Genomic DNA, 13,837 nt, shown 5'->3' on the forward strand with positions numbered 1-13,837 from the left:
TGCAGTATATAAAAATTGGTGTATTTCAAAAATAGAACTATGAAGACACTCAAAATAAATTTCCTGTGGTAGGAAACTATTTTGTGCAACTTTTTTGTATTTACAGTTTTGAGGGATAAGCCTCTTAAATTTCTCTAACTAGAAATATATGTTAAAAAAGCAAAAACGATTTTAAATTTTTTTAGTTTATTGCACTTTTTTGCAATTTATGTAATTACTATGCACTTAATGAATACATATTATTAAAATCTGGGCTATAACAGCTGTATTGATGTATAGCAACTTGAAATGCTCCCAAAAATGGCACCACACCATGTAAAAATATAATATAAGCTCTGGCGGACTTGGTTCTATGGTAGGTCTTAAAGGGTTAAGACTGCACTAAACTAGACAGAGATCTTGGATGTCATTCCTTTCATGTACTGGAGCCATCTACCCATTTGGGGGTCTCTGCCCTGAGTGCTCCAGGTCATCCATCTGCATCTTGAAGTCCCACATGATCTCAGCCTTATCATTCTCCACCTTTGGGGTATCCAATTTTCACCTCTCTGGTCTGTGTCCAGATCCACCAGTTCTGCTGGAAGTGATGTGTGAATGCATGGTGAGATCTGTCTATACAGTCCTCTGTCAGGCACAACTTCTATTAGAATTTGATGTAGTTTGAAAACACGGTCAATAAATAATTTAGAGGTGTGTGACACTGTGGGCAGTTTTTCTAGGGCTAGGAAGTGTCATTTGGTACTGCTTTTATTGTTCTATGAGAAAAGGCGGTTCAGCTCCCTCCAACCAGCGTCACCATTTGTCCAGCTCCAGCCTAACCTTGAGTAGTTCACAATCACCCCACATTCAAATTTTGTTCTTTGGGGGTTAACTGATAGGAGGATAATGCACAAGGTTGCAGCCTACCCAGTGTTTAGAGACTCAAAAAAAAAATCAGAATATAATTCAAGTGAACTAAAATCAAAATGTTCAAGAAGTAAATGGCCTGCATTTGTATAGCGCTTTTCTACTCCCTAAGGACCCCAAAGCGCTTCACACTACATTCAGGCATTCACCCACACACATTGGCGATGGCAAGCTACATCAAGCTACATTGTAGCCACAGCTGCCCTGGGGTGCACTGACAGAGGTGAGGCTGCTGGACACAGGCGCCACCAGGCCCTCTGACCACCACCAGTAGGCAAACATGGGGTTAGTGTCTTGCCCAAGGATATTTGGCATGCAGCCAGGAGGCAGCCTGGGATCGAACCACCGACTTTCTGATTAGTGGCTGACCTGCTCTGCCACCTGAGCTACAGCCACCCCTTAACACATCATTAAATAAGTCCTGGAAGACTGCAGGTGCAATTGTGATCCAAAAAGCCATCACAAGATCTTCAAAATGTCCTAAGCATGTGTTAAACACAGCCTTACATTCATCCTCCTCCCTGATATGGACCAAGTGTAAAATGTTTCAGAGGTCAAACACTGGAGAGGCTCCAGAGCAGATCTATCGAGTGGCAAAGGATACTTACTCTTCAGGTTACAGTAGTCAGTGCATGGCCTACATGTTTTTTTTTTTTTCTTCTTGGCTGCAAAGGGCATGACACTGTGTTTTTTTTCTGTGTTTTAAATATGTTGCACTATTTTGCAGTGAAGGCAAACAGGAAATAAGTTAGCGGGCAGTGTAGAAGTGTGATCACTGCTTGTTTCCTGATCTAAAGCAGTACTATAAAAGAACACCTAACAGCTCAAGCAGTTATTCCTGCACACTGAAAACTGCAGAAATAAAGGTGAGTCTTGCTTGTTGTTCAACCTCAAGTTTTTTTGTACTTTTAGTGATTTCATGCTTAACTAAAAATATGATTTAACCAGCTCCTGACTCATGAGAAGAGAAGCAGTGTATAATCCTTCTGTACTGCCATCTCAATGCCAACGTTGGCTTCTGACTGTGTTCCAAATGGGAAACCTGTAACACTATAACAAATTTGTCATTGACAAAGGCCCAAGTAATGCTAACTGACCTGAAAATCAACCTTACACTCATTTTTAGCATTCATTATGAACACACCATTGTACGTAGCGTTGTATATTCAATAATGTAATATATTCAGGAATTTCTTCTCTGCACGTGGATATTTCTTCATAAATTGTGCACCAATCCCATGTCACAAGTTCTTGATAAGGATTATATCCAGTTAAATGCTGGTATAGAAAACAGCTTATAATGTTCAGAGTAATGGGTCAGTTAAGAGTCAGTGTTGGATTGCATATGTAGGCTAAAGATGAGAGATGACATCTAACAGTGGTTTCTGTACTTGCATGTTAAGCTTTCAACTTTGTCTTCAAAGCTGCAAGACTGTAGGGGAAAGCAACCTGAGACAACTGTACACTGAATAGAATTAAACTTTCAGTAAACTCCTCCAGAAAGTAGCATGCATAAAGAGAGCTTTACTGAATCTTAAAGGCAACATTTAAAACTGGACCTTGATTAACACTAAGAGACTATGAAAGAGGGATCTCTGAAGGCAGATTTATTTTTCAGCTTTGGGAAAAATGAGTGACTTAAAAAATATGACTTCAACTTTGAGCCAGACGTGTGATGTTGTCGCCACATCAGTCAACTCTTTCTTTATGCTGGTCTACAGTCTGGTGTTTCTGGTATGTTTCAAATCTTCAGATTATGTTCTGTCAGAAATGTTATTAAAGATCGCTGTGCATGCACTAAACTCCTGCCTTCTTCATCTCTGTCCTTTCAGGTGGGTTTACCCCTCAATGGCTTCATCATGAAATTTTACTTTTGTCGTCAGCAGCAGACATTGAGCAGCTTGATGGTCTACATGAAGAACCTGACAGCTGCTGACTTCCTGCTTTGCCTCTCCCTGCCACTGCGAATCACTTTCTATGCCAGCAAGTCTACTATTGTTCAGCAGCTCTACTGTAGTTTTGGAGCTTCTGCCCTGCTCCTCAACATGTATGCCAGCATCCTGTTCATGGGACACATTGCTGTTAACAGGTAAGTACAATCCCTGTTTCCCTGATCCAAGCATAGACATCTCTTTGTAACTTTCCAAAAGTTGATCCTGTTCGTCTGGACGTAGCGTTTTGTCTCTGGAGACTGAAGAAGTCGCTTGGATGAGTCACAAACGTTTCTCCCACAAAACGCTACGTCCAGATGAACAGAATCAACTTTTGGAGATTTACTTACCTGGACGATTGCAGGCATTTTAACCATCTTTGTAACTCAGTTATGTCTTCTGCAGATTCTCTTCCACTGTGACTGATCAGTGAAATTGCATACTGCCTCTTTTCTCTCTTCAGGTATCTGAAGATTGTTCACCCTTCAGGAACTCACATTCTGCAGTCAGTGCGAGCTGCCCACATCATCTCCATGGTCACCTGGGTTTGTCTCCTGGCTCCAGCAGTTATTTACACCATCTTGTTTTTCATCACCCAGAAGCCTCTGAACTCTATCCCGAGCTGCTGTGATCCATTCATTAGTGCATCAATTAGCTTGTTCTTCACAATCATCCACACTTTATCCACCATCATCTTCCTCGTGGTCTTCATATCCATGGTCTTCTTCTACTACAGCACCTCCCGCAGGGTGTTGCAGGCACAGCAGACACAGCTGGCCTCCTCTGGCTCCGAGAAGCTTGTGAAGTCTCGCAGGAACATGTTAGTGCTGGTCAGCATCTTCTGTGTTTGTTTCGTCCCCTATCACCTAGTTCGGCTTCCCTCAACGTTTTTGACAAGCAATCGCTCTGTTGTTTCAGTCTTGAACTATATAATGGAGATGACCACGATGGTGGCAGTTTTCAATATCTGTCTGGACCCTGTTGTTTACTTTTTCCTCAGTAAGACTTTTCGGTCCCAGGTGAGGATGGTGTCCTGGAGAGGCAACATTCAACAAGTGAAAGAGCAGGAAGGAGCAGCTGGACATTGCTACAGCTGTGAGTTAAGCCAGTAAGCTGTTGCTTTGATTCTGACAGCGTGTCATAGATCCAAGTCCTCGTGAACCACAGGAGCTTCTGCTAAGCTAAAAAATCAACACAAGCCTGAACTCAACACAACACATGGACAGCGTGAATGTCAGCACTGTTTCATACAGAAAAATATGTGAAAACTGAATTTCTGTGTGTCTTACAAGGCATTTGAGATATCAACCTTTCAGCATTGATTTGTGTTAAGATGTCTTAACTGCTGATGCTTATAAAGGAAAAAGATTTTAACTGTTTTGCTACCCTACTGACTGATTTCACGTTTTTGGTCTGAAGTATAGGAAATGCATTTAATGAAGACGTGTGATGACGTGTACAAATGTGACTCTTGTGTTGACATTTCCCTTTTGACTGGCGAAGCAACAATGTGACAAGCTGTACGGCACTATTTTGTTAAAACAGGACCTTGGTGTAAAGGCTCATATAGATGTAATTCATAAGTCATGTCCGTAAACTTAACAAAAAGCAACGATTCTCTTCTGATCCTGTTGGAATTACGGAGAATTCAGAGAAGAAAAGAAATTCACATTTGTACACGCAGTTCTTATTTTGTAAACTCCTCAAACATGCATGTTTTACAATCATTTCACCTTGAAAGTGGAAGAGTTCAAAGAAATCATTAAAAACCTAAAATTACCACGACATTCTTGTATAAAAAGTTTAGGCAATACCTATAAACCACCTTTGTAGTGGTTTTTCTAACCCTCAACCTTCCTGTCAGTCAGATTGAAAATGTAACTTGACTATGAAGAGTTTAGTTTAGTTCGATCAAGAAAACTTTGAGTCTTTTTCTTTTGTTTTATGTTTTGTATGTTTGCAGGTTGCTATGTTGTATGACAAGCATGTGAAACCACAACAGTTATTTCCTCTCTTTTTTTTTTACTCTATGTGCAAAGCTATAGTGAGATTTTTTCACCACAGTGCTGAACATAGCATACTATCGCATACTGTGACAAAGTGTGGGTCTGTTTTGTACTTTGAGTCACTGTGTATTCATTTACACCTAAACTCACAGCACTGCTCTGTGCTTTAGTTTTTTAGAAAACAAAAACCCCATAAATCCTGTTTTTCATTGATGTTGAACATTACACTTTAGTATAACACCTGGGAGAATAACCACACTGATCATTTTACTGGAGCCAAAAGAATTTGGACTATTTTAATTCTCAGTCGTGAACTGCAGGATCCCCTGCATTTGAACCCAACATTCATTACGTTATGAGTTTATCGAGTGTTTGGCGCTCTCACTTAGAGTTGGTTCTCTCTGTGGTATTGTATCACATCCTTTTCCTGTTAAAGTGCACCCCGCTGTTTTGCCTAGCTTATCTCTGTACCTGTTTATTTAAAACCTTTAGAATAAGACTCTTTTCATATTGTAATCTCCATGTGCTATATTCAAAGCACACTCTCCTAGCGAGGCACCTGTACCAGTAGCTTTTCCCAGCAAAAACCAGGCCGACTGGGTGACAGTGAGAAGGAGCTGTAGTCTTAAATAGAAGCCCCCAGTATGCCACCAACATGTTCACATTTCACATCATTTTCTGGCACTCTGTGACACACACACCAAAGAAAAAACTATTCTTATTGCCAGTTCCGTTTTGACAAACCTGAAGTGAGAAACACAAGCAGCCAATTACCAGGGGCCAGCGCACACGGCACTGAATGGAAACCTGAAACTGCAAATAAATGTAAACTTCACAAAATAATAATTCACTTCGGCAGTAATGACACTTGCCAAAACAAAGGTGAACTGTAGTTTTCTCTGGTCCCCTCCCCAATCGGACCAGAAGTGACATTTTTAGCTGGCTTTCTGAGTGAGCTGGTGTGGTCTTTATAGATAACAAAAGTTTGGGGAAGTTTGTGGGTGAAACCTGTGAATATTCAAAGATGGAACCAGGAGCAAAGTTGCAGTTTCTCTTCCTCTATCATCCCAGGAAAACACTATCCTAGAGAAACTGCAGGTGGTGCTGTTGCAGAAGCGATATGAGGATCAACCTAAAGATGATGGTGTGGCTGGCATAGATGATTTTGATGAACAGGCTGACTAATGCACTTAAAACTCAAAGGGGACTAGGGGAAAAATCTTTAAAACCATAATAGCCTCAGACCTCAAAGATGCCTTCCCCCCCTCCCTTCTTTTTTACTTTAGATCACAGGCAGATTTTCAAATGAAGAACCTGAGATCAACTCGAACCATGGACGTGGAAGTGCTTTGCTTTGTTGCTGATGATAGATTTTCTGCTCGTGGATTGTTCTTGTAAGATAATGTGAGATCATCTAAGAAAAAACTGCAGACAGGTGAAGTAAGTATTATATATAAACAACCTGTTGACCACATCTAAAAATGACATCAGGGTTTTCTGTGGTGGAAATGTGTTGAGACAGTCTAGCAGTGACGTCAAACAGAAAATAAGTACAAGTGCAGGTTAGCGGTGTGGTCTCTGTGTGTTTCCTGATCTTTAACAATACAGTTAAATTGAGAAGGCATAACAACTCAAGCAGCCTCTTCTGCTCACCGAAGTCTGCGAAAACACATGTGAGTCTTGCTGTTTTTTTTATGAAACATACTCTGAAATCATATATATTTTTATACATACCTATGCAGGAGTGTTTATATACTGGAATTACAATGTTAAGCAAGTGACCCACATAGTTAAATTGTTTATGACCCATATACTTAGGTGCATCACTGGTGATGTGCAGCGGTTGCTTTAGCCTACTATTTTAGACTATGGCAGTTTTATGGGTTATGCTGACAGGTTTGTCTCTTACAGTTGGTAGAGTCTGGCTGATTTGATGCATCTGGTTTGGGTTTGTGTGTCCTCGTCTTAATCTTTTTTTGTCTTTGTTAGTTTTTGACGCACATGTGCTTAAAGCTTTTCACCCAGGTTTGCTTTGTCTTGTTCTTCTGTGATGTTATGTTTTGCTCTACATATGGCTCTGTTCAGTAAGCTCTGTTTCAAGAACTCTGCTCTGTTCCAGAGGATCTTTTTGAGTGGTTTGATTTTAATTGGATTTAAAAAGCTGAATCCACAAATGATGTGCTGGATAAAGTTCATCATATTTGTCTTAAAATTGTGACCTGACACTCATCCTTAAATCTTTTGTACTTCTGTTGAATTCCTGCTTAACTTTACTCCTGTAATGGGAAAGACAGACAGCTGCCTCAGCACTACAGCTGGTTTCTGCCAGGCCCAAGGCATCTTGCTGCCAAGTGTGCTGACAATCTTACAGTCATATGTGGAGTTCATTATGAAAAATCTGTGATTAGCATATAATTATATTCACATTGAATAATGATATATTCAGTAATTTTTCTGCTGCACACCGGTGTTTCTTCCAAAAAATGCATATAGAGTGGTCTGAGCCCAGACTTCTCAACCTCAAAGCTCTGATTACCTGTTCTGATCAAATTGTGCAAACAACAATGGAGGTGGAATATTAAGAAATGCGTGAACACAGTAAATCTAAAATTATCATCTGAAAACTTATTATTTGGCCCCATCAGCTCTCAGCGAAGGCGGTCGCACTTCTCCTCTCCTCCTCACCCTTATCTTCCCTGCTTGCCTCTATGTCCTCGTCTTGTCTTGCGTGCATTACTTTCCCTGGAACAGTCTCTCACTGTCGTTCTCTAAACCTAAAAGACAATTATGGATTTGATCAACTGGTCTCTGAGTGCTATTGACACCCTTTTCTCAACGAGAAGTCGGGGCTCGGGAGAGCCTGAGTGCCCTGGAGGGACTTTCCCTGCCGGTTACACGATGGACGGGTGGCAGAACTGGAGGACCGTGTGCCTGGCGGGACTGTCGATCGAGGACGCTGAAGATATCTACCTATTCGGAACCATGATAACAGGGTTCATGCTGATCGGCGTTGGCCTAGCCCTGCTTTATCAGAGAAATAAGAGAGCGGAACCGGCTGTTCAAACCCCCACATGGCTGCCCGCTGGATTCGAAGCGCCGGGACGAGGTGTGACCTCTCACAACGAACGTAATATGGTCAACACCTTGGAGACGCTTACTGCTGCTGTGAAGGCTCAAAACAACACCATTGAGCGTATGAGGGGAAACATCAGAGAGAGGCCTGCTCAAAATGACACCCTTGAGCGACAGTTGGAAAACATCGCGGAACGGATCACTGCAGTTGTGAAGTCTCAGAATCAAAAGACTGACAACACCTTGGAACTGAAGTTTGATACCATCATGGGGAGGCTCGCGGCTCTCCAACGCGAAGTTGAGGGACCAGTCTCAGAGTGCTAAAATTCGAGCTGCTCACAAAACAGAAATCAACAATATTCAACATTCGGACACCACGGCGCCAGCTGCAGGCCCAAGGCTGGAGCCCACCAAAACAACTCCCTGATAACGACTGTGTGATGACTATTCTTCCCGTCCCATGAAGGCCACCTGGGTTGGCTGGCAGACTGTTTACTTAGCCTGATAGTGCGAAGGACACTGTCTCCGCTGAACTCTGGACACACACACACACACACTTACACTGACAAGCACTCACTCATCCCCCTCCCTTTCCAACGCCTTCGATGCTTGTGTCCTACCGGGGAAGATAGCAGTCAACTGGACCAGCACAGATGCTGCAGGACCGGATGCGCTGTCTACGCCGGCTCTCTCTTATCCTTTACCCGCCCCTGTTGCTTGTCTCGTGTTTCTATGGTGTATTGATAGTCATGTGCTTTTGTGCTGAGGTGTTTTTTCTGTTATCAAACTGTTCTCCCACCAGGAGCTCAGTCTGAGTGGAGTTTTTTTTTCTCCTCCTCTTACCTCATGTAGTGTATTTTCGTTGTTTTTTCCTATCAGCCTACCTTTCTGACATGTCTCCCCAATGTGATGTTTGTGTAAAGTTGGCCAGAAGGTTCCTTTGTGAGTGCGCATGCGCCATTAGCGTGCTGCCTGCTGTAACCCCTAATTTCCCTCGGGATGAATAAAGTATTCTGATTCTGATTCTGATTCGACAAGTTTCATCTTCTTGGCAAGAAAAGTACAAGATTGGAGATACCAATGACATATTCCATACCCATTATATTTTTGACCATTAACATAAATATCTGGTTGCAACATTTGTTTACATTTTCGAATAAATATACTCAGTGGAAGGCATGTAGATCTGCACCAATGCAAAACAAACACAGACTGTGAATTAATCTCATGTTACAGGTTTGATAAGAAGAAAAACAATTACTGTCCCCAGAAAGTTGGGTACATGTCAGTAATTGACTGTACAGGTGTGTTACACAGAATGCACCGTAAGACAAATGTTTTGAATGGAATTGAATTGTCAGAAAATACAAGTATCTGCCTTAAAGAGGGATGTTGCCACGGACAGGTGCAGACCATGGAGTAGCAGTGAGGAGGACCCAAAACACTATACATGGAACAATATACAGAAATACATCACGCTTACGATGAACACTGGATTTATTTATAGTGAGTGGAAAAAAACACAACTATATAGAAATCCCAGCACCGTGGCCCCACCCATATGGAAAAGATATATATAAATCTTATAAAGTTTGTATCTGTCTTGTGGAAACTTGTATGAAAAGCATATAAGAGTGAAAACAGATATAAGATCCCTTGAAAAATTATATAATGCAACTTGTATGTTTTGGATACTTACTAAAACAATATATGAAGGTAGGGAGAAAGTGGCCACTTTCATGAGTAAATCATGTAAGCCTTATATGATTTACTCATGAAAGTGGCCACTTTCATGAGTAAATCATGTAAGCCTTATATGATTTACTCATGAAAGTGGCCACTTTCATGAGTAATCACATATAAGTTTTTACTATTTCTTTTCCATATGGGCAGTGGCAATTCTCATTGATTCCCACACAGTGGACATGTCCATGAAAGGTGAAAAAGTAACATCTCCAAAAACACCCTCCGCTCCCCAATTCCTGGTAACACACAAACATACTCAGCTTAGCAGGATCAGCTATAATCACGACAGTGTTCTTGGTCCACAGTTATACTAACAAGTTTTGCGTTAAGGATCTAGTGCCGACTAGAGCTCAGCCACCCTCTTAAATAGGGCGCTCTTGACGAGGCCATCAGCTACAGCTGGTGATGGCTGATGAGCGGCAGGTGTGGAAGCCTCCTGTGTAGGAACACATCTGAGAGCGCAAACGTACATAAACACACACAGGGAGACGGAGGAAGAAGCGAGAGGATACAACCAAAACACTACACATGGAACAATGAACAGAAATACATGAGCCCTGGATCCCTAGACCCAGGCCATGACAGACGTAGTGGATCTCAATGCAAAATATTTATAATTTGTTTAAATTTGATTTGACATAACAAACTAAGAGTCTACCAAGGTCGATCCTTCTGAGTATTTATGTCTCCCAAACCATCAATGTGTCTTTTAGACCCCATCCTACAAGACTGTTCAAGAAAGTACTACGATTAATTAATGTTTCAATCTGATCAACCTATCTCTGTTAATTATTTAATCTCCACAGGCCATCAGTAGTTTAACCGCAATCACTTTACCTAGCTGTTACAGCTAATTATAGGCCAATCTCCAACCTTCCTTTCATATCAAAAATCCTTGAAAGAGTAGTTGTCAAACAGCTAACAGATCACCTGCAGAGGAATGGTTTATTTGAAGAGTTTCAGTCAGGTTTCAGAGCTCATCACAGCACAGAAACAGCTTTAGTGAAGGTTACAAATGATCTTCTTATGGCCTCTGACAGTGGACTCATCTCTGTGCTTGTCCTGCTAGACCTCAGTGCAGCATTCGATACTGTCGACCATAATATCCTATTAGAGCGATTAGAACATGCTGTAGGTATTACAGGTACTGCACTGCAGTGGTTTGTATCACATCTATCTAAAAGACTCCAATTTGTGCATGTAAATGGAGAGTCCTCTTCACACACTGAGGTTAATTATGGAGTTCCACAGGGTTCAGTGCTAGGACCAATTCAGTTTACACTATACATGCTTCCCTTAGGCAGCATCATTAGAAGACATAGCATACATTTTCACTGCTATGCAGATGACACCCAGCTCTATCTGTCCATGAAGCCAGATAACACACACCAATTAGTTAAACTGCAGGAATGTCTTAAAGACATAAAGACCTGGATGGCCACTAACTTTCTGCTTCTTAATTCAGATAAAACTGAGGTTATTGTACTCGGCCCTGAAAAGCCTAGAAATATGGTATCTAACCAGATTCTTACTCTGGATGGCATTACCTTGGCCTCCAGTAACACTGTGAGGAACCTTGGAGTCATTTTTGACCAAGATATGTCCTTCAATGCTAATATTACAGAAATATGTACGGCTGCTTTCTTCAAGTTTTGCAGTATGTCCAAAATTAGAAATATCCTGTCTCAGAGTGATGCGAAAAAACTAGTAAATGCATTACTTCTAGGCTGGACTACTGTAATTGGTTATTATCAGGTTGTCTGAAAAACGCAGTTTTGATAAAGTGGTATAGTTTGCATTGGCTCAGGTAAACCTGACCCCTCTTTTAGTTACACTACAATGAGTGTAGGCTGCTGGGGGATTCCCTTGGTGCACCTAGTGTTTCTTCTTTAGTCATCTTTTTCAGTTAATATGTGTTCACACACCTTTCTGCATTTAATCATTAGTTATTGTTAATCTCTGGCTCTTTTTAACCACATTTCTTTGTCCTGTCTTCATCTGCACACCTGCAACCGGTCACAGCAGATAGTCGCCCCTCAGAGATCCTGGTTCTATTAGACGTTTATTCCTGTCACTGTCTCCAAAGCGCTTCCTAACAGGGGTCATATGGTTGTTGGAGTTTTCTGTTTTCTTTGTATTATTTACCTTACAATATGAACTCCCTTGAGGCAGCTGTTGTTGTGATTTCCTATAATCCTATAATTCCTATAATTTATAATCCTTATCTTTATAATCTCTTCTGCTATTTGCACATTCTTTACTGTAAATTCCTAAGTTAATTTGTAAATTTTTGTAGTAAATTGTAAATATTGTAAAACTTTTCTTCTGTCATTTAATGGTCGGGCATTGTACAGCTACAAGCATTTCACCCCCATGTCATACTGTGTATGGTTGTGTGTGTGTGACAAATAAAATTTGAATTTGAATTTGAATTTGAATTTGAATTTGATTTGGTACTATAAAAATACATTGGATTGAACTGAATCTTTTTCAAGATGAAACTTGCATTTATATGCAATGTATTTATTATCTATTTTTCAGCTCCACAAACATGGATGGCCCCAACAATTTGACTTCCATTATGAACAAGACCTGTGATCCAGTTGTCCCATCAGTTAACCCTTTCTTTATGCTGGTCTACAGTCTAGTGTTTGTGGTAAATTTTCAGTTTCAATTTTTTTTAGAAATTGGTATAAGGTTCTCTGTGCATCTACCAAAGTCCTGTCATTTCCATTTTCTCTGTGTCATTTCAGGTGGGTTTACTCCTTAATGGTTTCATCATGAAGTTTTACTGTTGTCGAGTTCGGCAGCAGGCATCAAGCAGCTTGATGGTCTACATGAAGAACCTGACAGCTGCTGACTTCCTGCTCTGCCTCTCTCTGCCACTCCGCATCACCCACTATGCTAGCAGCTCTCTCATCATTCAGCAGCTGTACTGCACAGTTGGAGCTTATGCCCTGTTCCTCAACATGTACGCCAGCATCCTATTCATGGGGTACATTGCTGCCAACAGGTAAGGAACCTTTACTAATTTCAGACAGTATTTCTTGTCATCATTGTTAATTTCAAAGCCCAGACATCTCTCTAGAAGTCAATAATGTCTTCTGAAGATTTGGCACCACTGTGACTGATTAGTGAATTTTTCTACACCTTTCTTTCTATTCTCTCTCCAGGTATCTGAAGATAGTCCATCCTTCAAAAACTCACATTCTACAGAGAGTACGAACTGCCCACATCATCTCTGTGGTCACTTGGGTTTGTCTCATTATTCCAGCAGTCACCAGCAACAGCCTGTTTTTCATCACCCAGAAACACCTGAACGTCACCCCGAGACGCTGTCGTCCCCTGTTTAGTTCATTGGTCAGGCTGGTCCAAAAAATCGTCCATATCTTCTCTGTTATCATCTTCCTCTTAGTCTTCATATCCCTGGTCTTCTTCTATAACGGCATCTCCCGCAGGGTGTTGCAGGCACAGCAGACACAGCTGGCCTCCTCTGGCTCTGAGAAGCTGGTGAAGTCTCGCAGGAACATGTTGCTACTTGTCAGCATCTTCTGTGTGTGTTTTGTCCCCTATCACCTGTTTCGACTCCCCTATATTTTTCTGTCGGGAAACTGCTCTGCTGTTAAGGTGTTGTACTACCTGAAGGAGGCGGCCACCATAGTGTCAGTTTTCAACGTCTGCCTGGACCCTGTTGTTTACTTTTTCCTCTGTAAGACTTTTCAGGCCCAGGTGAATCGGAGTATGGCCTCCATAAGAGTCAACGTTCAATAAGCAAATGAGGAGAGTGTGACGTAGGCCAGTCCACTGGCTGTCACAAGAGTGACAGCATAAAGAAGGAGCTGGAGCTTTTCGAGAGTGAGATGAGACCAGTAAAACCAGTATCATGTATGCTAAGCCCTCACATACTAGAGAACTTTCTGTGGCGCTGAGAGAACAAATCAGCCCAAACACACTCCCACACAGAGAGCATCAGTTTATGTTGCCAACTTTCAGCTATTAGTCTGTGTCAGTTTTAGCAAACAGAAACGGAACCAGTCTGTGGTTAAATTTCTACAAACAATATCCAATGTGTGAAATCTGAATTTCAGTGTTTATGAACAAAAATATTTTAACATTTATAAATAAAAACTGAAGTGAAAATTACTGCTGAAAATTTCGTCCGCAGCAATTTTTATG

At 41.3% G+C, this 13,837-nt stretch overlaps 2 protein-coding genes across 2 annotated transcripts; both read left to right on the forward strand.

Annotated features, from left to right (window-relative positions):
• Positions 1–2,535: 2,535 nt before the first annotated feature.
• LOC308411214 (P2Y purinoceptor 14-like) lies at positions 2,536–3,949 on the forward strand (the record flags this gene model as incomplete). Its single annotated transcript, XM_080905055.1, has 3 exons — positions 2,536–2,640; positions 2,739–2,995; positions 3,301–3,949. The coding sequence occupies 3 exons, from the start codon at positions 2,536–2,538 to the stop codon at positions 3,947–3,949; spliced, it is 1,011 nt and encodes a 336-aa protein (XP_080761181.1).
• An 8,263-nt stretch (positions 3,950–12,212) lies between these two features.
• LOC308411227 (P2Y purinoceptor 14-like) lies at positions 12,213–13,432 on the forward strand (the record flags this gene model as incomplete). The annotated part of the gene is made up of 3 exons (XM_080905079.1): positions 12,213–12,317; positions 12,415–12,674; positions 12,835–13,432. The coding sequence occupies 3 exons, from the start codon at positions 12,213–12,215 to the stop codon at positions 13,430–13,432; spliced, it is 963 nt and encodes a 320-aa protein (XP_080761205.1).
• Between the last annotated feature and the right edge of the window lie 405 nt (positions 13,433–13,837).

Source organism: Rhamphochromis sp. 'chilingali', assembly GCF_963969265.1.
Source record: "Rhamphochromis sp. 'chilingali' genome assembly, chromosome: 1".
NCBI lineage: Eukaryota > Metazoa > Chordata > Actinopteri > Cichliformes > Cichlidae > Rhamphochromis > Rhamphochromis sp. 'chilingali'.